The 24,188-nt window shown below is 42.1% G+C and overlaps 3 protein-coding genes across 4 annotated transcripts in view; 1 reads left to right on the top strand and 2 right to left on the bottom strand.

Annotated features, from left to right (window-relative positions):
* Positions 1–6,894, bottom strand: part of LOC117591203 (Kv channel-interacting protein 1) — a 31,220-nt gene extending 24,326 nt beyond the window's left edge. The window contains exons 1-2 of one of the 2 annotated variants that reach the window (XM_034284343.1): positions 6,726–6,894; positions 5,751–6,156 (exon numbers count right to left, since the gene is read on the bottom strand). The gene's annotated coding sequence lies outside the window, so the exon portion shown is untranslated. Of the gene's footprint in view, positions 1–5,750; positions 6,180–6,725 lie in introns of those variants that run through there. The other variant, XM_034284342.1, reaches the window with a different exon arrangement.
* Positions 6,895–15,597: 8,703 nt separating this feature from the next.
* Positions 15,598–17,915, bottom strand: LOC117591223 (alpha-taxilin). Its single transcript, XM_034284398.1, has 4 exons — positions 17,770–17,915; positions 17,248–17,648; positions 16,959–17,105; positions 15,598–16,897 (listed from the first exon to the last, which is right to left on the bottom strand). The coding sequence occupies exons 1-4, from the start codon at positions 17,839–17,841 to the stop codon at positions 15,850–15,852; spliced, it is 1,668 nt and encodes a 555-aa protein (XP_034140289.1). The 5' UTR covers positions 17,842–17,915; the 3' UTR covers positions 15,598–15,849.
* Positions 17,916–19,215: 1,300 nt separating this feature from the next.
* Positions 19,216–20,280, top strand: LOC117591204. The gene is made up of 3 exons (XM_034284344.1): positions 19,216–19,322; positions 19,464–19,626; positions 19,699–20,280. Exons 1-3 carry the CDS (start codon positions 19,231–19,233, stop codon positions 20,098–20,100), a joined length of 657 nt encoding a protein of 218 aa, XP_034140235.1. The 5' UTR covers positions 19,216–19,230; the 3' UTR covers positions 20,101–20,280.
* The last annotated feature ends 3,908 nt before the right edge of the window (positions 20,281–24,188 follow it).

Below are 24,188 nucleotides of genomic sequence, written 5' to 3'. Positions count from 1 at the left end.
TACATACATATATGTATGTACAGTGGGGAGCAATGATGACTACAGTTAACAATAACTGACTTTCGTCGCTCATAACTTTTAAACGCATAATGCAAACGTAACCAATTTTTTTTGTAGATATCAATTACTTTATCCTTAAGAAATAGGTAATCCCAGAAAAATACAAATGTGAAGATTTTAAATAGCGAAAAATAAAAAACTAAAAAAACTAGCATGTACTCAATTAGGCACTTTTCGTTATTTTCACTTATTTAATATTTCAAAATTTTCTAATCAACAATACGCTTGCAGATTTGATGTTAAATATTTTTTCTTTATATTCTAGTAATAAGTACTTACTACCAAGTTTCACGTGGTCGGAAAAAAATGGTGAAGCAAACCCGAAACTTTTAAATTAGCATAACAATTTGACCACGGATGATTGAAAACGTGTTATCAGGTCTGATGAGTCCAAATAATAATCGTTAATTTTGGAGTCCGCCCAGAAATAGAGGCAAACAAAATAACGGCGAAACACGTTAAATTGGCTTAAACGATATGATTATTGGTCAGTTGAAATGGTATTACAATTTTATTTTTAAATTTTTAGAGAAATTATTTAGGAGAAACTCAAAATCAAATATTCATATAAACGAAAATAGTAAAATCTTTATATTCGTCCTTGAAGGATATGCGATGTATTCCATGAAAGGGTTTCACTCAAGGACCAGTAATATGCATAAATTTATGTTAACACTCCTCTCAATTCAACGGATAATAAATTTAACTTTTAGTTTTCTTCAAATATAAATTATGGAATAACTTTTATTTCCAACTTTTAAAACTAAAAATAACTTTGATTTATAAAACCACTGAATTTCAAACGAGAAGGGGCGTGTGAGACGCTTCTTACGCGTGACAGCTTTTATAACCGGCACTTAGTACTACATCTACCACTTCACCTTAGCGGTTATTTGTCAAATTTTAAATTTGTTCTTCATCTACATCAACAACACTCCCCACGCCAACACGTTCCTTAAGCTCGCCCCCCTCCCCTAGAGCCACACACTGCAGAGTTATGACAGAGACGAGGCAGAGACGCGGCAGAGGCAGAAACGTGTCAGAGGCAGCGACGCGGCACAGTGTGAAAATTCACACTCTGCTTCTGTAGTGTGCGGCCTCTGCATCTGCCGTGTGTCTGTAGGGGAGAAGTTATGTATGTAGATGTAGATGTAGAAAAAATATAAAATGTCGAATATAAAATTCGAAAAAAAGCAATATTGGACAGGTACTTTGACTGAGTACCGGGTATAAAAGTTGTGACGAGTAAGATGCTTCTCACATGGCGCTTCTCGTTTATCTAGAAAATGCGCATATACCACATGGCGTATGTTTGTTCCTTGTGTAGGCGCCAACTTTGTTATTATTATCTGACAATAAAATGTACTTGTAATGTATGTATGTATGTATGTATGTATATACATGTGTTTGCATGTCCATATATACCTATGTACATAGAAAAATGGATATATGGGTGCTTGGCAACGTTTATAGACACATTTGGCGACCTGCCTCGTATAAAATTCAAGTTTGTTGTTGCTCGAAAGTTACACTTTTTTTTGTCCCAGCTGATGCATTCGCGTGTATTCAGGGGGTAGCAGGTAGAACAGCAGCAGTTGGCTATTGATACGTTGACCATTAATGCTTGGGGAGTAGAAGTGGAAGCTATGATCTTGCCCTGCTATAAATGTTTAGAGCTACATACATCTAAGATGTCAATAAAATGCCTGACAATGTGGGTTGAGTAAACGATATGGCTTCTTTAAGGATTTAAATTGTTTAAAGAATAAAGTTATTGGTTTATTTATTCATCTAGACAAAAAATAGTCACACCCATTACCCATTACTTAGTTCTGACGAGTGTTGTTCGATTCGGCCTTTAATCACCTGTGTCATTCGATAGCCCACGCACCTGTGTATATAACACCAAAACTGATTAGGCAATTTATAGCCATAGCCGTTGAATAATTTTGCACCTCATGGCTGTGTCCTGACCTGCTCTGCCTGGCATTTGGCATTAGGTCTTCCTGTGCGTGTCATGAGCTTTGCTTTGCTATGCAGCCAAAAAACTATTTTCGGTCAAGGTTATGGTTCTGTGACCTTATCGTGTGGTCTATCTATAGATAGTATGATACAAGAAGAGCCATTGATTGCCCGACAAGAAAGGAAAGTTAAACCCCTGTTGTTGGAAAAATTCGGACTTCCACTTTAAGTTCAGGGCTGTATCGTATAACCAATTACATCTGATTTTGTGGAGCCGCTGCAGGTCTGCGAAACCTATTCCCTGGCAAAGGATAAGGTAATCTAAATATTATTATCTTTAGCTGCCTAATTGTTGCCTAGTTGTTGGCTGGCCAAACATGGCCGCCATGTAAATTAACATGAAATAGTTCTGAGACTTGCATGCCCTGGCCTCTTCTTCACTCCTCTAAAATCTACTCACATGCCAGAGCCAATACGCTCTGACCTTATAATAACTTTTTTATGGCTAACAAAAGTTATATCCTTATCGCATTCTCCCTGTTGTTTTTTAAAATTATATTCACAGTTTCGTGTGGCATGCATCCAGGCGCTTGTCCCTGGCTGTCCTGAAACAGCAGCCACTTTTGTGTAGAAGTGTTCCTTTGTTTGGGAATGAAACTAGAGCGCACCTTGATTATATTTTTAAACGCAACACAAAACAGCAATTGTCGATTAGTTTTGTGTTTTAAGTGGTTTTTATCTGACCATTCCAGCATCCATACCTTCCCACTTGCCGCCCAAACGCCTACCCCATAAGTACGATGCCAAGTTCATTTTGCTTTCTGGTAGCCCCCTCACACGGTTGCAGTTGCAGATCCTTTTAGCGGGCAGCACTTTTAAATAGTTAGTGGCAAGAACGTCAAGTTTTATATAAATAGATGACAGCTAAATACCTGCCTGCCTCCTCCGAAAAACACACTCCCTCTCGCAAGTTTTCGGTCACACTTGTTGGCATTTCTAATTGCTTTCTCTTGTAGAACAACGGCAGCATCAGTGCCGGGGACATAAATTGGCTCTTAAAAGCGGTTTGTGGGTCTAAATTGAATTGATATTTGGCTTATTGGCAAACTGCAGGCGAGATATCGGTTCAGGTCTTATCGTAATTTTTTCTTGTATGTGTTCCATATACATATCTTTGGATTGTTTTGCTGACTCCGAATGCTTATCTAGGATTAAATGCAATGTGAATAAGAAACGAGTAGGAACGTGAGACACTTGGTAATCGTCACAAGTTTTATACTCGGTACTCAGTTAGTATATATGTATGTATGTCCATACATGTACATATGTACATTCATATGCATGCATGTGTGTAAACTTACATAAACTGGGTATTCCCAGCAATCCAAATGCTCGCAAATGATATCGCGTATCAAATGCGAAAGTTAACCCGATTAAAACGATCACATTCGGTCTCGCATATGGTAGATATATGATATACTTGTATCGTTCAGTTCGTGACAGTTATTCAATCATTTATGATATCTACCAAAGTATAATTTGCGAGACTTTTCAGATATCTTTTATAAGACGTTTCGCATGTTTCTATTGAGTCGTTTTTTAGGCAAAGTAGAATCAAATATCATTATTTTCGACCAGGTAGCATACCGAAAAACCTCAAAAAAGTTATCACAAAAGGGTTGCAAGATAGTTTTTATGAGTGTTTTTTCCCTCCTGTCTGTTTGTTTTCCAATAGTAATATTTGTATGTTCAAATTGTAATGTTAATTTATTCATGCTGTAATAATGATATTTTAACAAAATTAAATTTTGTTCAGTTCAATTGTCAATCGTCCTCGTCCTGCTGCGTTGCCGCTCACCCGATGTTTCTGTTGCTTACGCACTCAAACGCACTCGAGCATGTGATTGTATACGGCCTTCCACTGGTTTAAATGGTAGACTATACAAAAAGTATATTAAAAATTGTTGAAATATACCACTTAAATACTATAACTTACTTCTTATGCTAATGTTGTGCAAGGGTAACGTCAGAGTAACAACTTCGCCACATTATCATTACTCTTTATTTGTCCCAACACTTGGCGCTAGGAACTCTTAGCGAATTTATTTATATTTTACACTTTGCGTCTGTTTCCGAACTATAGTGTGTATGTATGTACATACATACATATCTTCACATGTACATATGTATGTACGTAACCTTAAGATTTTTTCGAACTTTACATTTACGCGAGCGAGATAGGATGAGAAAAATTAAACAAAGCTGCTGGAAGGTGTGGAGGTTGCCTCTGGACTTAATTTTCGACATTCTGCCTATAAGAATGATCCTATCTAATCTCAATTAGATATAGATAGATATGGGCACTCCCTACGTGGCGTGTGGGTCGGACGCCCCCTCCCCCCACAAAGGGCTAACTTTTGAAACACACTTAAAAATTGTGTGACCCAGATCTTTTAGTCCCTGAGAAACAGGTGTCAAACTAGACTAACAGACAAACTAACAGACATGGCTATAACGACGCGACTATTGATGCTGATCAAGAATACATGTACATATGTATATACTTTGTAGCAGGGCTCGGTACAAAAGACGCGCGCGAAGACAGCACGCAAAACGGAACCTCGAAATAGATTGGACTTCGTACGAATCACTGTAATACACAGCGCCGCGGCAGAGCCTTGTCCTATGCATAATAGATAGGGCCGTGACTAGCCCTGCTTTATAGGGTCGGAAACGTTTCCTTCTGTGCGTTACATACATCTACTTTCGGCCACAAATACAATATACCCAATTTATTCTTCGAGTACCGGGTGTAACTATGGATTATACGGACATTTGCATTATTAATGACCATGTAAATGAGAAATGCTAAATAGAATCAGCCAGAGTGGGGCAGTTTTTTAACGACGCTACGCTTGAAGTTTATTTAAATTGTATAGTAAAAAGTATATAGTATAGTAAAAATCATTAGTGGATTTAAAAATCGTTTTTCAAAGTGTGTCAACTATTTTCCGAATTATAAATTAATGCAACTAAGTTCCCAAATACATTTTAGGTGCGTTAAATGAGGTTATCAAATAAATTTCGTTTCTTTTTAACTCTTGGCTGTTTGAAAACTTTTAATTAAAATGACCAATTCTGTAACCACCGAAAGCACTCTACAAAACAAACACAGAAACCGTTCCCCGCAACAGTTCGTTCGCTTTTCCTGCTCGTGCTCTACTAGTATATCCCTTTCAGGTGAGTGAATGTATTTTGGTCCTGTTTGCGTGTCTTTGTCCCTGTTTGAGTGTGCTTTTCTTTTCGATGTAGTGTGTGCATGTTTGTGCATCAATGCGTGCTTGTGTGTGTGAGCGGCTTTGGCGCCTAGTCAAATTAATCGCATGCGATTAAAATTTTATAAAAATCGAGTGTGGTGGCGAGGCGTGCGTTTTACTTTGTTCTGTGCCTTTGGATATACGTACATTTGTATGTATGCTTTGTCTTTTTGTTTGGTAAATTAGTTGTTGTTTAAAGTTCTTAAGAACGTATGTATGGGAATGGGAATGTACATATGTATGTATGGATGCTAGATAGCTGGACGGATGTGTGTGTGTGCACAAATTTGCATTTTTACGTAGCGTAACGGTATGGAATTGATTAATTTGTAGGTTAGTTCTGCTGTAGGCAAGCAATGTGCTTGCGTCTCCTCTTTGCTCTGTTTTACCATCTTCTTCTTGTATATTTACCTTTGATGCCTTTGACGCAGCGCTGGTGACGCCTGCGAAGAAGCAGAAAGTGCGTGAAAGCAGGACCGACAACACAGAAGAACAGAAGAAGAGACGTGAGACGAGGGACGAGAGACCAAGGGAATCCTGGTACTCACGGGGGCTGGGCTGGTCGTTTGCGGCGCGCGGGCGGCAGGCGGCGGTGGGTTGGCTGGTTTTTGTGTGGAATTAACCTCAAAGCATGCCAGCAAACAGCTCTCCTCGAAGTACTTGACTCTCTGGTTTCGTTTTCCCTTTATTCTCGTGTGTTTTTGCTCTTGACTTTGCGTGTTTCGTTTTAATTTGTTAATGATTTCGGCATATTAATATATTTGCATTGTTTCTTATCGGCCCACTTCACTTCTAGTATGCCACATTTTTGGCCAGCCTTCAAATTACATATTAATGTTGTATTTCTGTTGTTGCTAGTTCCGCTACTCCGTAGAGAGAAAGCCAAGCCACACTGCACAAGAAAAACAGCAGAAAAATAACAAGAACAAAAAGTAAAATAGAAGAAGAAAAACTGTATCTTTTAGATCCATTCTATTTTTGGTGTTCGTTCGGCAAACAACTATTTTCTAAGTTCAAAATGTTCAGTAACTTTTCTTTTTTTTCTAATATTCAACATAAACTGAAGTACCTGGTCAATGCGGACTCATCGTCTGCGACCAACCAATTTCGCTGTAGCGATTAAATAACAAAAAAAAAATCTTTTGGATCCGGGCAAATTATCCTTCTTCTCGTACACAGCAGCTGCAGCGCTTTTGACGCATCGATGCTCAACGCGGCAGCAGCAGCTGTAGCTGGAAAATTTCCTTTGCTTTTGGTTCGGTTTCTCGTACTATTTTTGCATGTTTTTGCTTGCCCTTGCTAATTTGTTTAAATGCGTTAAAAATGTCTGATATAATTAACAACAGGCGGTATAACAAAACCAGCAACAACAGATATAAGTTTTACCATATATAATCCACAATACTTGAGAGCAGCAGAAAACCGCGCAGCGTTGCAAGTCCGTTGGACGTTAGCAGACAGGGAGCAGCCACTGCACTCACATTCGATAGAGAAACCGTTCGACGCGCGCACCCGAGTGTTCTATACACAACTGATTACTGTTTGGAGTCGAGTCGAGTCCTTCGCGGCCTGCTAGGACTGCGAAAATTTTTTAGCAGTGCCAGCAGCAAAAGCAACTATGCGATAGCATTCGCTTCGTTTCGCTTCCAGGCTTACCGTTGTGTCGTATCGTGTAATGTACATGAAGTAACTATAAGGAGGTCTCGTCGGTGGCAGAGTTACTCGTTGCTTTTCCTAATTTTCAGTACTCGTTTGCTTGTCGACGCGGGAGGTTGGTTGCGGACAAAATTGTTTTGCAAGTGTTTACCGTATGTGCGCCAAAAAATGATTTGGTGCAGTTTATGCGGCAAGGTCGCGAAAGATGGGAAATTGGTTCATGTACGGTATGTTTAGAGAAGAGAAAATTGTGGGAGCAAAGTCAAAACCAGCACACTCCATTGTCGTGGCCCTCACACTTACAGCGAGAGCCCTTTCACTCGCACTTTTTCATAATTTTTGCCGACGAGACCTCCTTATATAGTTGCTTCATGGTCATGTACTGTCGTGTCGTGTTGTGCCGCATCCCGTTCTCTTTCCCGTTCTCGTTTTCGTTGTTGTTGCTCTGGACGCCAAGTTTATGTAGCCGAAATTTGACTAAGCACAGCTTTGTCCAAGACAAGACAAGCGACACCTTATTATGCTCTCTCTCTCACAATAAACTGTTCTGCGGAAGCTGACATGCGCTCTTCAACAGCACGTTTAACATTACAGCATAGCAGGCCCCGGTTGACAGCAGCTCTGAGAAAAGAGAGCAGCAGCAGCTGGAGCATATTGAGTCGGTACACAATCACTTGGTTATTGGATGGATGAAAGCTCCATTGTCTTGAGTCTGAGGAATACTCTGGGACTGGTATAGGAAAAAGTGTTACTTTTTATACCCGGTACTCGAAGAGTATTGTATTTGTGCGAATAACGGTTGTATGTAACGCACAGAAGGAAACGTTTCTGACCCCATAAATTATATATATTCTTGATCAGCATCAATAGCCGAGTCGATTTAGCCATGTCTGTCTGTCCGTCTGTCAGTCCGTCCGTCCGTCATGTTGAGCGCCTGGATCTCAGAGACCATAAAAGCTACAGCCACCAAATTTTGCATCCAGACTTCTGTATGCTCACAGTGTTACAAGTGTATTTCAAAAATGAGCCCCGCCACCTCCCGCCCCCGCAAAAGGCCATTCCGGGGAACCATATTGAACTATTATTATAGCCAGAATGAAGAAATTAATATGCAGTGGCATGTATTCCTGTAATTCTTAGGTTAATTTTCCACTCAATTATGCAAGTAAATGTTATTAATACATCATTACATTAATAATCTTGGCATTTTTTTACTCTGCATAAAGTCAATAAACGTCCACAGTGCCGCCAACAGCCTTCTTCCTCATTCATCTTACTCAGGCGGCAACTGGCGGACAAAAATATTGCCACATTTCGCACGCACTCATCCCAATATCTGGGCAGCATAGTCAAGCAGTCTGGCAGCCTTAACATAGCTCTCCCCCGCTTGGTGTCGGTTTCCAGATCTGTTAATCCCCTAACTGTGTTGCTGGCCTACTGATGTTGTTGGTATTGTGCTGCTGCCGCTTTGAACGTTGTCGGCGCCTCCTGAGAAATGCCACCCATGTGTTATTGTAGAACATGATGTTTACCCTACAGAATTCCGCCTGCAATCTGCTTGGATACGCTTTTGCTTGTGCCACTCTGTGTTGGACACTATCACAGTTTCTTTAACAACGAACGGGCGTGAATGATTTTGCAGCACAAATGAGAAGTGCTTAGTGGCCTTTCGGTGTGACTGCTGGTACACCCTGGTGCTGCTGCCTGCGAATCTTCTTCTTTCTTATGCTCATTTTTCAAGCTTGCAAACGACGAAACGGAAACTCAGCTGTGAATGGTCGAGGGCAGTGGGCCAAGTACATTGTGCACGCTTGCGCGGCTTTCAAATGTACCGTTATGGGTTATGGCTCTACCATAAATAAACAATGGTTCTTATTATTTTTCCACATGAACTTAACTGTTGATCCCCAGTTAAAGTGGTGTAATTCCCGAAGGTTTCGATTAGAAGATCAATATCAATAAGATAAACGTTTCACAAATGAGTGGTATATGGACGGACTGTCGTACGTAAAGGGAGTACTTTTACATTTAAATGCGCAAATATTCATAAATATGTATAAAATATTGTACACGCATCACCCTTTTTATCCTTTGCTTCGTCGTTTCCAATAGAAGTACCATACGGTTCAGACCTAAACGTCCACTCATTAAACTCCTTCCATTTTTTGTTTTAATGTGCACCACACCTTATGCAAGTTAAATAAATTTCTGTAATTACTTTAGTACCACAAAATGGCCTTTGTCCACACTTCCCTCACTCTACATAATCGCACGCCCACACTGTTTTTTCCAAACACATCTCGCTCGACAGTTAGCTTGACAGCTGCCACTTACGACCACATTATTACGCATACGGCGGGTTACATGCATCTTGAATTTTTATACCCGGTTCTCGAAGAGTAAATAGGGTATATTGTATTTGTGGGGAATAACGGTTGTATGTAACGCACAGAAGGAAACGTTTCCGACCCCATAAAGTATATATATTCTTGATCAGCATCAAAAGACGAGTCGATAGAGCTATGTCTGTCTGTCCGTCTGTCCGTCTTGTTTGTCGGCTAGTTCTCAGAGACTATAAGAGCTAGAGCCACTAAATTTTGCATCCAGACGGCTGTATGCTCACACTGAAACCAGTGTATTTCAAAAATGAGCCACGCCACCTTCCGCCACCGCAAAAGGGCGAAAACCTCATAAATCTACAATTTTGAAGTTAAAAGAAAACTAAAAACGCCATTCCGTAGGGAATGGCCATATCTATCAGATCACCAAATTGGGATCCGACGGGATCATTATTATAGCCAGAATGAAGAAATTAATTTGCAGCGGCCCTTGTTTTTTTTTGTGTGCGGGCGCTGCCTCTGTTTCTGCCGCGAGTCAGCAGTATGTGGGTCTAGGGAAGGGCGGCGAGCGTGTTGGTGTGACAAGTGTTGTAGATGTAGATGACAGATGAAGAAAAAATTTGACAAAAAACCGCTGAGGTGCAGATGCACTATTGTCCCAATGACCAGTTTTTGTGCACAAAAGCTCATTTTTAAAAGTTAAAACCAAGACTCGGTTTTTAACGCTCTGTATTAGAAAAAGAGTGACCATCAAAGTTGCGTACAAGAAATTTTCATAGATGGCGCCACTTTCGAAAAATCTGCTGTGAAACCTAGCGGTCATTATTGAACAGAATGTGCAGAGAAAAAGTACCAATTTTATTGCTGTTTTAAATATCTCATAAATTGGAAAATACGATTAACTGATCCAATTTTTTTGTATGCATTTTGTTTAGTAAGCGTTTTACTACGTGTTCTGTAATGTGAACGATATCTAGTGGTTGGCGATGTCTTCTACATCTAGATGTAGTCCTGAGTGACGGGTATAAAAGTTGTGACGCGTAAGAAGGGTCTCACACGTCCCTTCTCGTTAATAGCTGAGGTTGTGCGACCGGCAGAAATGACAGCTGCGTGTGTAAGATAATTATGGCGGCATTGTAATAACCATGGTAGCGAAACAAGACCACTTACGTTCTACTTTTTCCCACAGGCGCCTGCCCAGCGTCGGATTGCCCCCCAGGTGCAATGTGTTGCATGTGGCGGCAGAAGACATTTTGTCGTCAGTAAACAGTGACGTATGCTGCATGGTCATGGTCAACACAAGGTTTAAGTATGTAGATATGTACGCAGTTTAATTAAAAGCTCATGCTTCAGTCCTTCAACTTTTAGATTTCACTAACCTACAAGATTTTCCCTCAAGGAACCAAACCAACTTTTTCTGAAAGATATGGTTAAATATACCTAACAAAAATCTTTTCATACCCGGTACTCGAAGAGTAAATAGGGTGTATTGTATTTGTGCAGAAAGTATGTAACACACAGAGGAAACGTTTCCGATCCCATAAAGTATATATATAGTCTTGACCAGACGGACGGACAGACAGACATGGCTCAATCGACTCGGCTATTGATGCTGATCAAGAATATATGTATGTGTACTTTGTGGGGTCGCTCTTTGTGGTGGTCGAAGGTCGAAATACATTTGTAACAGTGTGATATCCCAGCCATCTCGATGAAAATTTTGGTGGTTATAGCGTTTATAGTCTTTTGTTTGTCGTATGCTGTATGGCAATCCGTAAGTAGTTTACCGCAATGTAAACCAGATCCATCCTTTATATTGTAGCATATCTACCCTACCATTATCATAATCAAAGGGTATAACAATCCGTTAACAATTGTGACACTTTGCATGCATGCCTTCTGCATACATACATATGTATATATGTATATACATATAATTATAAGGGATAAGCATGGCATTCTGAGCTTGCACTTAGCAGCTCAAGTTGAATCATACATAACATATGCATGCCTTTTTCATACATATGTGTATACATACATATAAGTATAAGAGATACGCTTTCGGATTAGGTGCATATTTCGGATTAGCTGTACATATAATTCTAAGAGATAAGCTTTGCATATTTCGGGTTAGCTGAACCCAACATGAACATTACGATTGACTCTCAATAAAGTATTACAAAGGAGCAGACGCTTGATCGTATTACAATATAATTCAATGCGTCTGCCTGCTGCGTAGCCATAGGCAACGCATACGTCACTTTTGTGCAGCGGGATTCTCCTCCTCTACAAAAAATAGATACTGTTATACGAAAAGAAGCATCCTTTGGCCTCAGAAAGTTATTGTTCTTCATTTCCGACATTATGAGTCTAGTTTTTGGGTGCAAGGGCGACCTTGGACTTGCTGTTTAAGATCACCACCGATTGACTAATGCCTAGTTTTTCAGAAGTATTTGATGTCGTATAGCCATTTTCAGTGAGCTACACAATAATATTCAAAATTTCTAAATACTGCCCTCCCCCTGCCGATGCCTCTTCCGACTTTTAACCCACCCCGTCCCGCAGCTTTTATTTGTTTGTTTTTTTTGTGTGCGGACGGTGATCTGCCTCTGCCTCGAGTCTGCAGTGTGTTGGGCTAGGAAAGGGCGGCGTTGTAGATGTAGATGACAGATGAAGAAAAAATTTAATATTTGACAAAATACCGCTAAGGTACGGATGTAGTACAGAGTGCCGGGTATAAAAGTTGTGACGCGTAAGAAGCGGCTCACACGTCCCTTCTCGTTTTTTATAAATAGGTGCAAGAATTGGGCGTCGTTTAAGGTATGTCTCGTCAAAGTCTATGGAGAGACGGCTGAGCTAAAATACAAGTTCCTCTCAAGTCTCGAGAGTAAACTTAGTGACCCGTCCGATCTGCTGTTCGGCTGCATGCTCGTGCCTAAATCCAAACTGGTGGTTGGGAATTGCCTCTAAAAATCCGTCCGCTTCCATCATCCTGGTCAGCAGAAGACCATCCAGACAGCAAACTGATAGGTCTGTATGAGGCCCATTTGTCCGCTGGCTTGCCGGGTTTGGGGATCATTGAAACAACTGCGCTTTTCCAGAGGCTAGGGAAACATCCAAATCGTAGCGCACTATTACAAATCAGCACAAGATAGAGCAGGGCAGACTTGGGAAGCAGCTTAATTTTCCCTTTGTTTTCCATTCCTGAGGATTTCCTCAACGCAAACGCAAACGCCGCTTGGTAGCAATCATTAGGCGGACACGATTTGTTACAGGCACCTTTGCCTGCAATCTGGGTCTGAGGGGCCTCATCAGATTGCTTCTAGCAAGATCAGCAGCATGTATGATGTTGTTGTGCAGAATGTCAGCAGCATCATCATCCGCGGCAGACCTTAGCTTAGGGTGTATGTGTGAGTCCAGCCAAGACTGGAACAACGATACGTTTGAGCCTGCCGCCAGCAGGCGCCTTTTCATTGTCACCTCCGTTGGAGAATCGATTAGCTCGACCAACATGCAATCTCATTCTGATCGCGTATGTTAAGCAGCATCTCGAATGACTTTATACACAACAAAATCGATCGCTTAGGGGGAATGAAGGGTGTTGTCTAGGTAGTTTGAAGGCTAACCAGTAGCAAAAACATTGCAGCTGCTCCTCTTTATGGACCTGAGCAAGGTTCCTCTTCGCTTGCATGCCCTTAGGTTGCCCCACCATGCATTTTTAGAATTCCGATCGCCAGCAGCAATGAAGTGCGACCCGAATAGGCGAAACAATTGTGCGAATCGCTCGTCCGTCCATTTCTGCTACGGTGGACAGCATATGGACCATATTCAGACACGCATGCTAACTTGTAAACGTCAAGTGAACACCAGCGGCCTGGATGTGTTCCGTGGAAATGCAAGGCAGCGACATACATATGGGGGATTGAAGATCTAATAAGAAGTAATGCTCCTCCTCGACTAGACCCAGATGGATGATGTGTTGTATGTGTGCAGTATCCATCTACACTGAAGGTTGCTGAGTTTTTAAAATTAGACTCAGAAACCATCATGACGTCCACTTCGGGTCTGCACATGTACTCTTCCAGCTCCTCAGTCATCCCACGAAGCCCCGAGGCGTTCCAAAATACTAATTTGGAACAGACATCTCTCCGACTGCCACCGACTTGATGTGGAGAATTCCCGGTGAGTATCCTATACATTTAGGGCAAAAGTGATGGCATGAATTTTGGGGAATAAACATTCTGTCAATGTAGTCATTTGTTCAACTAATTGATCAATTTTCCTTTCTAGTTTCTGAGTAGCTTCAGCCGCCGCTGGACCAGCTCCTGGGTTAGCAGACTGATGAGAACGTCCATGTTTTCGACTCAGCTAATTGAAATGGACCGACTGATTGCCCAGTCCGGGTCGTGGACCAGCTTCGCCGGCCAGGACACAGGCAGAGGCTGAGACGAGCTCTGAGGCTGTCCGTTTCGAACAGCAGCCGCATAGCTGCCTTGGAGCACAGGAAGTGCTGGACCTCTGGTGCCTGAACTTTTATATATTTAACCTCGACAATATATTCTTAGTTTTGGGTAATCCGCTTTCCATTTTCATACAGTAATCCTTGAACTATTTTTCAATCTATACTTGAAATATAATTGGCCACATGTATAGAGTATAGAGTACTACGTATAGCTCCGATTCTCCTACGCTGCACTCATCCACAGCCAATGATTCGTTGTCCGAAGAAGTTGCTTGACCTGGGGCGACCCCCAGCATCAGTCTTAGATCTGGTCCTGTATGTAGCCTTGGAGATAATTGAAGCCGCCTTCTTCGCGGTAGGCTTAGCGATTGAGGATCCCTGGATGGCAGCAGAAGGCTACAGCATTGCTGAAAACTTTTCAGCACAATTTAGTACACGGCACAACACTTTATATTGCCCGGGAATGTATTTTTAAAACGACACACAGGGCACTATTACACCGTGTGGGGTTTTTTTTTCAAAACGAAAAGGGACGTGTGAGACGCTTCTTATGCGTCACAACTTTTATACCCGGCACTCATTACTACATCTGCACCTTAGCGGTGTTTTGTCAAATTTGAAATATTTTCTTCAACTGTCATCTACATCTACAACACTTCTCACACCAACACGCTCCTTTAGCTCGCCGCCTTTCCCTAGACCCACACACTGCAGACTCGCGGCGGAGGAAGAGGCAGCGACCGCACACAAAAAAAAAACAAATATAAGCTGAGGGACGGGGTGGGTTAAAAGTCGGAAGAGGCATTGTCAGGGAGGGGGCAGAGGCAGGGGCCGAGTGAAGCAGAAGCAGAGTGTGAATGAGAGAATGTAAAAAGAACAACAAAAGCTGCGGGACAGGGTGGGTTTAGCCACTGGAAATTAATTTCTTCATTGTGACTATAATAATGATCCAATTGGATCTCAATTTGGTGATCTGATAGACATGGCCATTCCCTACGGAATGACGTTTTTAGTTTTCTTTTATCTTCAAAATTGTAGGTTTGGGAGGTTTTAGTCTTTTTGCGGGGGCGGAAGGGGGCGGGGCTCATTTTTGAAATACACTGGTTTCAGTGTGATCATACAGCAGTCTGGAGCCAAAATTTGGTGTCTCTAGCTCTTATAGTCTCTGAGAACTAGCCGACAAACAAGACGGACAGACGGGCAGATAGACATGGCTCTATCGACTCGGCTACTGATGCTGATCAAGAATATATATACTTTATGGGGTCGGAAACGCTTCCTTCTGTGCGTTACAACCGTTATTCCTCACAAATACAATACACCCTATTTACTCTTCGAGAACCGGGTATAAAAACTCGGGAACGTGTTTTGTTTTCTTTGTCGTATGCTAAATGTCACTACTCGACAAAATCGAACTTTTTGTTTCTCAAGGAACCAAACCGAACTTTTCTGATAGATTTGGGTCATTTTAATTTTCTTATGAAGTATGGCTCTATGGCAGAACTCTTTATACCTTACTTATTTTATTATATATTATTACCGACTCCATAAAGTGTATATATTCTTGATCAGCACAATAGCTGAGCCGATACAGCCATGTCGTCTACCCGTCTTGATGAGCACCTGGATATCAGGTGGATATAAAATTCATTAACAATTCGAAATGCCCATAATCTATCAGAAAAAGTAGGTCCTCGAGGAACAAAAAAGTTAGATTTTGTCCGTACCATAAGCTGGCACCTTCCTTTCGCAAATACCTCATCTTTTAATACATCTGCTACGAGTACATTTAAACCTTTGATTTAACGTTTTTAGGAAACACGTTTATTCAATTTAAAATTTGTTGTTGCATTGCTTACAAACATAATATGATGAACATGCTTTTAAAAAAATACAATATAAAATACAATAAATAACTATTAAAAGATTTGTGGCTGGTTGAGACTGAATGACACAAAATGCTTTGAGGGAGGAGGAGGGAAACGCTTCGTAAGCGTTGCCGTCTGACATGTGAAATGTGGCAACAATCGACAGTAGGTAGAGGGGGGAAGATCTAATCGGCATCGATTAAGGCTGGCAATGCTGCAAGATCATTGGGTTCAGCGGGTGGCGAGCCATCGCCATAGCCCACGGTCTGCGGAGAACCTGTCACTTTCGGAATCGGAGCAGTCTGTTCCTGCGCGTCCTTGGTGTTCTTCACTTTGCTGGCATCTCCGGCTCCAGCTTCCTTCAGTTCAATGACTGTCTCCAACGCCTCCTTCAACAACAGCTGATCCTCTGTTGAAGTAAGCGGCTCCTTCGCGGTTTCTTCAGATTCATCTTTTGGTGTCTCGCCGTTGGAAGTAGTTTCTGCTGCAGCCGCATCAACTGTTGTTAGCTCTTCGTTTGATTTGTCGACTGCGACTGGTGCAGCAGCAGCTGCTGCCGCTGCCTTGGCCTTGGACTTTTTGTCCTTCTTTTTGTTGTTTTTCTTGGCATTGGCCAGCTTCTGCTGATCCTCGGCCGCCTTATTCTTCTCCTCAATGGCTGTCTTGGCCTCGGCGGTAGTCAGAAGCTTCATTTGGTTCTGCAAGTTGGCCAAAGTCTGCTTCAGTTCGGCACAGTTGCGGCTCATCAGCTCCATCTTGGCTTTGTCCGTGTTGACGGGCGTAATCGTAATGGCCTCCGGCTCTGGCGGCAGCTGTGGAAGCGGCGGAATCTCAATTTTGTTCTCCCTCAGGCTCTTGTGCAGAGTCGTGCGCTCCACTTGCAGGGCACGCAGCAGCTTCTGCAGCTGTGTGACTTGCTTCACCAGACGATCCGACTGCTGGTCGCGCATCTGCTTCTCGGTGGCCAATTCGATGACCATGGCATTGGCCTTCTCGTACCGCTGGCGCCAGGCCAGCGACTCCTTTTCAACCTTCTTTGTGTGCTTGGACATCTTCTCCAGTTCGATTTTGTAGCTGCCAAAGACCTCGTTTGACTTGGTCAGCGACTGCTGGAAGTCATCATATTTGGCCATGTAGATGTTCAGCTGCTCCTTCAACTGGTGCTCGCGATCGGTCAGATCTTTGATGCTGCGTTGAGCCTGAATCAGCTTTTCGAGTCCAATTTGATTCTCTCTGCAAGGAAAGAGGCAAATATTTATATGCTGGTTGAGAACTTGCCAAGGGGTGCACAAACTTTTTCAGAATCTCCCTCTCCATGGCCGCCTCGACCTGTGCCTTGCTAAGCCTGGCTTGATGCAGCTGCGACTCCAGTTTCACCTGCTCATTGAGCTTCTCCAGGTGCTGTTCGCGCGTCTGGTACTGCTCCGCCAGAAGCTTTAACCTAAAATCAGATAACAGATGGTCGATCAGTGTGTGTGACGCAGACGGCGTGCAGTGTCTATATTTAGTCTTTTAGGCAGCGCGCTCGCCGGCTGCTTGTGTTGTTGCCGCTGCTACCGAAAACTTCTGCCTGCCCCACTCACTTTTTGGTCATTTCGATGTTGTAATCGCGCAACTTGATGTTTTCCTCGTTGTTTTTGGACAGCGACTTCTGGACGTCGTTCAGCGAGCTCTGAAACTTGATCTGGCTCTCCTTGCGGCGCTCCTCCTCCACCTTGATCTGCAGCATGCTCTCGTTCTTCACCGACTTGATAATGCGCTGCTGCTCACGACACACCTCCTGTAGCTTGTCGCGCATCAGGATGCACTTGTTTAGCTCACGCTGCATGGCCTCCTTCTCACGCTGCTGCCCCTCGGTGTGGCGCTGCACCACCCGCAGTTCGGCCGTCAGCCGGCCCACGTTCTTCTCACTTTCCATCTGCCGCTGCATCAGCATCTTCACTTTGTCCTCGTTCGTCATGCATTCATCGAGGGACTTCAGCACCTACGTGGGTGTCAAGGGTGTGGTGTCAAGCTAATTTTAGGGATACTTCAACATGCATTTTCGTTGCCATTGCAAAGCCGGGCGCAGTCGCGCTTCGGTACGAATGCATGAATGAACTTACCAGCTCCTCGAGCTTCTGCTCCCGCTGCTTTTCCTCCCTCGCCACCTTTTTAGCCTTTCCTACCTTTTCCATTTTGACAAGAGTCGAGTCTATATATAACTTCTATTTCGATCCTTACAAATTTTGACTATATTTGTTGTGCTCGCATGAAGTTCAGTGGACTGTCGATAGAAACTATTTTATCCGAAATATGCCGAAATATACCATTCCTTTTTTTTAAATATACCAAGAAAAAATACGAGCTTAACCCATTCAACACCACTCTATTTAAACAGTTTTAAACTATTTAAACTTGCGTTAAGGCCCAGTACTCATATGCGCAGTTTCTTCCGATAGAAAGTGGAGAAAGCACCGCATTGTTGGTTGAGTCCGTTCTGCAGGGACAGAAATGCAATAAAAATGTGTGTTTATTAATAAGTTTTAAATCTTCTTCATTTAACTGCAAAAAGCTGTCTGGAAAATGTTCTATCGAACAAAAACCTGTGTTGGTTTCTTGTCGTTTGCATTGGAATAGCATCCCTGATTGTGTCTTAAGTTTGAACGCTTGTTGCTTTTTAACCAGTGGAATATTAGGTTATCTATTGCGCCTAACAGCATATTGAACAGAAGCTATAAAGAGTTTGCGCACAACAGCACATAAATAAGTTGGCGCTTTACCCCACCACCACCTGTTAAAACATTGGTACTCAAAATGTCCGCTAGTGAACACTGTATACTTTTCAGGATATTTAGACTACGAAATTGAGTTCATTATATATTTACGGTATATCCGTATATAATGGTAAATTTAATGACTTTCATCCGTCTATTAAATTCCAAATTAGGTATATTCAATAATTTAGGGCACCCAAATTCCCATACGCATTTTTTTCAAATGTTTTTCAACATTTGGCAGCGAATAAGCAACATTTAGTACCCTTGGAGGGATGGATATCCTCGAATTGAAGAAATTTTGTAAATCTCTCTCTCCAATCAATGCAAAAACATTCCATCTATGTTGGTTAGCAATTTCAACAAAATTATGCAGATACCGAGAATATATCTAGATCGATATACATATGTACATTCCATCTATGTTGGTTAGCAATCTCAACAAAATGATGCAGATATCAAGAAGTATATACATAGAAATATTAATATTTATTTATGGATATAATGTATACCCTATACAAATACCCATACTATACCTAACATACCTGTGACAAGCAACAAATTGTCACTCAAGTAACGTTTTTGCCATTTTTGTTGGTTGACCTTTTTAGTTTTAAACTTAGTTTGGATATATTCAAAGAAAAGGAAGTCGTAAAAAATAACCACACTTGTGTAGAATTGATTATTAAATCGGGGAAAAATATAGGTTAAGCGGGGAAACCCCTAACTGACTAGTAATATTAAACAGAACATCAAAATCGAGTAAAGTAATTTAAGATTCACGAATATACTGTAAGTAATATTTTGATAATGCAAGGGTATATTCCGGTATATTTTATCGATAATTCCGCGATCGCACTGCCTCCAATTCATGCCTGCATTTACAGTTATTCCGCGATCAGGTGCCTCTTCTTATTTTCGAAATATTATAACATTTGCAGCTTACAGTTATCCCGCGATCGCCGCTTTGCGCATATCCCATTCACCGCCTTGTACTATCCTCTCTCCGCGTTGCACACTTTCCACGCAATTGCATTTTACAGCTACTCAACGAGCATGGAAAATGAGAATATGGCATTTTTAATGGAGGCGGGAGTTCTGCCTCGACTCGTGGACATTTTGAAGCAGTTAATGAACATCGAGCCGCAGCCAGTGGATCCTTTGATGTACTTGCTCCATCAGCTGGACTGCCCCCTTATTCCGCAGGTCTGGTTTCGTTCTTTATGTGGCGCAAAAATATATAAAAAGGTAACATTTATTTGCTAATTTTCGTTGCAGGCCCAAATGAAGGCCCTGGAGCGCAAGGTAACGCGCGCCCACGACGAGTTGCGTTACTTGCGCGACCTTTTAATAGATCTGGGCGCCGACGAGGAGCTGTATGACAGCGAGACGGACGAAGAGGAGTATGTGGGCTGCGTTAAGGGTCAGATTTGTGACCCAAACGACTTGGAGGAGTATGGCTATAGGGAGGAAGAGGCGGACAATGAAAATGACGATGACGAGGACACTCCTGATGGCAGCAAGGCCGAAGCAAACTCATTCGAATCGCAACAATCGCAGCAGCCGCGGCAGTACATGGTTCGGGCCGCTGTGGCGATGCCTCCTGTCGATCAGGATGAACGGGCTGGGACCTGCGAGCAGCCCTGCTCCAGACGATCCATCTGCCACGACTCACAGTAGTTTGTTATTCAACTAAATCCTACAATTTTATGTACACGTACATACATAACTGTTTCAACGCATGTGGTGTGTGCACTCTTCGTATTTTCTGCAATCGTGTTTAAGTAATGTATTTTGTGACCCTTTTATGGAGGATTATCAATAAACTCAACACCTGGTCCGTTGCATCCATAGAGTGTAGTAGAGTGGTTGCCACCCGTTTTTGCCATGTACATAACTACTGATTGGAACATGACTTAGGGGTTATTTGTCAAATTTTACATCTTTTCTTCATCTGTCATCTGCATCAACAACACTACTCACGCCAACACGCTCCTTTATCTCGCAAAATTTTGTGGCTCCTAGCTCTTATAGTGTCTGAGAAATAGCCGACAAACAAGACGGACAGACGGACAGATGGACAGACAGACATGGCTCTATCGACTCGTCTATTGATGCTGATCAAGAATATATATACTTTATGGGGTCGGAAACGTTTCCTTCTGTGCGTTACATACAACCGAATTTCGCACAAATACAATATACCCCATTTACTCTTCGAGTACCGGAATAAAAAGTGAGAATATAAACTGAATAAATTGCTACTACCAATTCAATGCCCCCTTTATATTTCCGGGATAATTCGGCAGAAATAACCGCTAGGTTAACCCCTGCCATCTCATAGGCTTGGTAACTTCGATGCCTCTCCATGTGATACATCCATAACCATAACCAAAATTATAAACTGGAATTTAATCCGCAAAAGTTTTTCTGTATTACAAATTATATTTTAACAAGTGTACATATGTACATGTTTAGCCCAACCAAATGATTTATTTAAAATATGTCCGCACTGTGTGTAAATCCATCTAATCCTGCTGCAGCACCCTTGACACTTGCATGTCCGGGCTTGACAAATAAACTGCTGCAGCACACAGCATACATAAATATTGCCCCAAAAAATAAAAACATATTTTGCCACACACTCGTAAAATAAACAAGAGGACCCAACAAGGGGTTGTGGGGACAGCACAGCAGCTGCTTTTAATTGCTTGCGTTGGTTTGAACAATTTTTGCATCTTTTAGTTTGGCATTGAATAATCGCTTCGGAAATTGTCGTTTAACTGCAAATTGTAGTAACAGCAAAACGGCTAGATAATTGATTAAAGCTATTTTAATGTTTCTATTTTTTACCTATGTCTCCGGTACTCGAAGAGTAAATAGGGTATATTGTATTTGTGCAAATAACGGTTGTATGTAACGCACAGAAGGAAACGTTTCCGACCCCATAAAGTATATATATTCTTGATCAGCATCAATAGACGAGTCGATAGAGCCATGTCTGTCTGTCCGTCTGTCCGTCTTGTTTGTCGGCTAGTTCTCAGAGACTATAAGAGCTAGAGCCACCAAATTTTTGCATCCAGACGGCTGTATGCTCAGACTGAAACCAGTGTATTTCAAAAATGAGCCACGCCACCTTCCGCCACCGCAAAAGGGCGAAAACCTCATAAATCTACAATTTTGAAGTTAAAAGAAAACTAAAAACGCTATTCCGTAGGGAATATCTATCAGATCACCAAATTGGGATCCGACGGGATCATTATTATAGCCAGAATAAAGAAATTAATTTGCAGCGGCTTAACCCACACGGCCCGCAGCTAATATTTGTTTTTTTTTTTTCAAATTCTCTCATTCATACTCTGCTTCGCGCAGACATGTCTCTGCCTCTGCCGCGTCTCTGCCCTGACTCTGCAGTGTATGGCTCTAGGGGAGGGTGGCGAGCTAAAGGAGCGTGTTGGCGTGAGTAGTGTTGTTGATGCAGATGACAGATGAAGAAAAAATGTAAAATTTGACAAATAACCGCTAAGGTGCAGATGTAGTAGTGATTGCTGGGTATAAAAGTTGTCACGCGTAAGAAGCGTCTCACACGTACCTTCTCTTTTTTTCTGTGGTTGGAGTTTGGGCCTGCTGAAGGCCTTTCCTGGCCGCTGGCATTGGGTCCGTTTAATCTGTGCGAGCGTGCCGATTGCAAAGTGGCCAACGACTACGGCCCAGTATGTCCCCGGAATCTGCTTTGCATGTCAGTGCGGCGCAACGTAAAACTTTGACCACGTAAAATACCAGACCCTCGGGCAGTAGCCGCTGCCAGGTCCTCCAACCCAACAACACCCAAATGAACTAGTGTTGCAATGAAATGTATTGCAGCGTCCTGCAAAGGACTGGACTGCAGGGGATCAATGCTGCATTTCTACGGACTCCAACGAAACGGGAAAGAGCAATGGTGAGGGTTAAGGATGGGAGGATATTAACAGCTATACGATTTAAAAAAAAATATTATATTTATGTTTTATATTTATATCTTTGTTTTAAAATTTGTAGACTGTTATCTATTTATTTCTGGCCGTTTCTTCCAGTGTGCTCTGCTTAAAAATTGACAACAAAAGATTTGCATTTTATATGTACACATGTGTGTACCTTTAGGAACCAATGAGAATTAATTTCTTAGTCGCATTTATACAATACATTTCCAAAGATGTCTGTCGGTAATGAATTTGGTATCTAGCCCTGGAGAGCGGATATGTGGAGGATAGAAGTACAATAAAAATGTAGGTTTTCTCCGCCAAAAATAGCCGGCTGAAAGTGGGGGTAAGTGGGAAAGGGCATAGATAGTTGGACCCTGTGCTGCTGCTTCAATTTCATGTCGAGTACATTTAAATTTACTGCTCTTTTGTGACCGCATGCGAGAAAACAAAACTTTGGGCTCCTTTTTTCAAGTTACTTTACTTTTTATACCCGGTACTCGAAGAGTAAATAGGGTATATTGTATTTGTGTGAATAACGGTTGTATGTAACGCACAGAAGGAAACATTTCCGACCCCATAAAGTATATATATTATTGATCAGCATCAATAGACGAGTCGATTGAGACATGTCCGTCTGTCCGTCCGTCCGTCCTTATACGCTCCTGGATCTTAGAGACTATAAAAGCTAGAGCCACCAAATTTTGCATCCAGACTGAAATATGCTCAAACTTAAACAGGTGTATTTCAAAAATTAGCCCCGCCCCCTTCCGCCCCGCAAAAGGGCGAAAAACTCCCAAAGCTACAATTTTGAAGATACACCCACCCCTCCCCGCATCTTATATATGTTTTTTTCACATTCTCTCATTCACACTCTGCTTCTGCTGTGTGCGGCCTCTGCCTCTGCCGTGACTCAGTGACGCAGTGTGTGGGTCTAGGGAAGGGGAGCGAGCTAAAGGAGCGTGTTGGTGTGAGAAAAAAATTTTAATTTGTCAAAAAACCGCTAAGGTGCAGATTTAGTAAAGAATGCCGTTTATAAAAGTTGTGTCGCGTAAGAAGCGTCTCACACGTCCCTTCTCGTTTTTTCGTATTTTCGGCTCTCTCGGTCGTTCCGACGGTTGGTCCCTTCACTCGGCCCGAGGGCGAGTGTGGGATTTTTAAAGCCAGCAAAAGACCACACAGCAAAAAAAAGTCGGAAAAAATGACACAGGAAGAATATTTGAAAAACAAAACAGAAAGCGAAATAAAAATTCCGCCATTTTCTGGCAGGCTAATTGAAATCCTTCTGAGTGGCAGCGGCGGGAAGGGGGCGTGGTGTTGAAAATATCAAAACTATGCTTCATTAGCCTATCTGCCAAATGGGGCAACACCCCAGAAACACCCGCCAAAAAAGAAACCAAACGAGATGGGACATGTGAGACGCTTCTTACGCGTCATAACTTTTATACCTGGTACTCAGTACTACATCTGTACCTTAGCGGTTTTTTGTCTAATTTTACATTTACTTCATCTGTCATCTACATCTACCACACTTCTGACGCCAACACGCTCCTTTAGCTCGCCCCCTTCCCTAGAACACTGCGTCACTGAGTCACGACAGAGACAGAGGCATGGCAGAGGCAGAGGCCGCACACTGCAGAAGCAGAGTGCGAATGAGAGAATGTGAAAAAACAACAAAGCAGCTTTTGTTGACGGGGGTGCACGGGGTGGGTTTAGCGGCTAAACTTTAGCCGAAGCAAATTAATTTCTTCATTCTGTCTATAATAATGATCCTATTTGATTCAATTCATTGATCTGATAGATAATATA

The sequence above is a fragment of the Drosophila guanche genome, unplaced genomic scaffold, assembly GCF_900245975.1.
Source record: "Drosophila guanche unplaced genomic scaffold, DGUA_6, whole genome shotgun sequence".
In the NCBI taxonomy this organism is placed as follows: Eukaryota; Metazoa; Arthropoda; class Insecta; order Diptera; family Drosophilidae; genus Drosophila; species Drosophila guanche.
The sequence above is the reverse complement of the archived record's forward strand: the minus strand, read 5'-3'. Positions and strand labels throughout refer to the sequence as shown.

What these genes read in the sequence shown, in the direction of transcription:
- LOC117591223 (XM_034284398.1), bottom strand. Translation starts at nt 17,841, where the DNA reads ATGGAAAAGGTAGGAAAGGCTAAAAAGGTGGCGAGGGAGGAAAAGCAG. An exon ending in AGCAGAAGCTCGAGGAGCTG is followed by an intron (nt 17,649 to 17,769) that starts GTAAGTTCATTC and finishes ACACCCACGTAG; the next exon opens with GTGCTGAAGTCCCTCGATGA. An exon ending in AACATCGAAATGACCAAAAA is followed by an intron (nt 17,106 to 17,247) that starts GTGAGTGGGGCA and finishes ATCTGATTTTAG; the next exon opens with GTTAAAGCTTCTGGCGGAGC.
- LOC117591204 (XM_034284344.1), top strand. Translation starts at nt 19,231, where the DNA reads ATGCAAGGGTATATTCCGGTATATTTTATCGATAATTCCGCGATCGCA. An exon ending in TACAGTTATTCCGCGATCAG is followed by an intron (nt 19,323 to 19,463) that starts GTGCCTCTTCTT and finishes TGCATTTTACAG; the next exon opens with CTACTCAACGAGCATGGAAA. An exon ending in ACTGCCCCCTTATTCCGCAG is followed by an intron (nt 19,627 to 19,698) that starts GTCTGGTTTCGT and finishes TTTTCGTTGCAG; the next exon opens with GCCCAAATGAAGGCCCTGGA.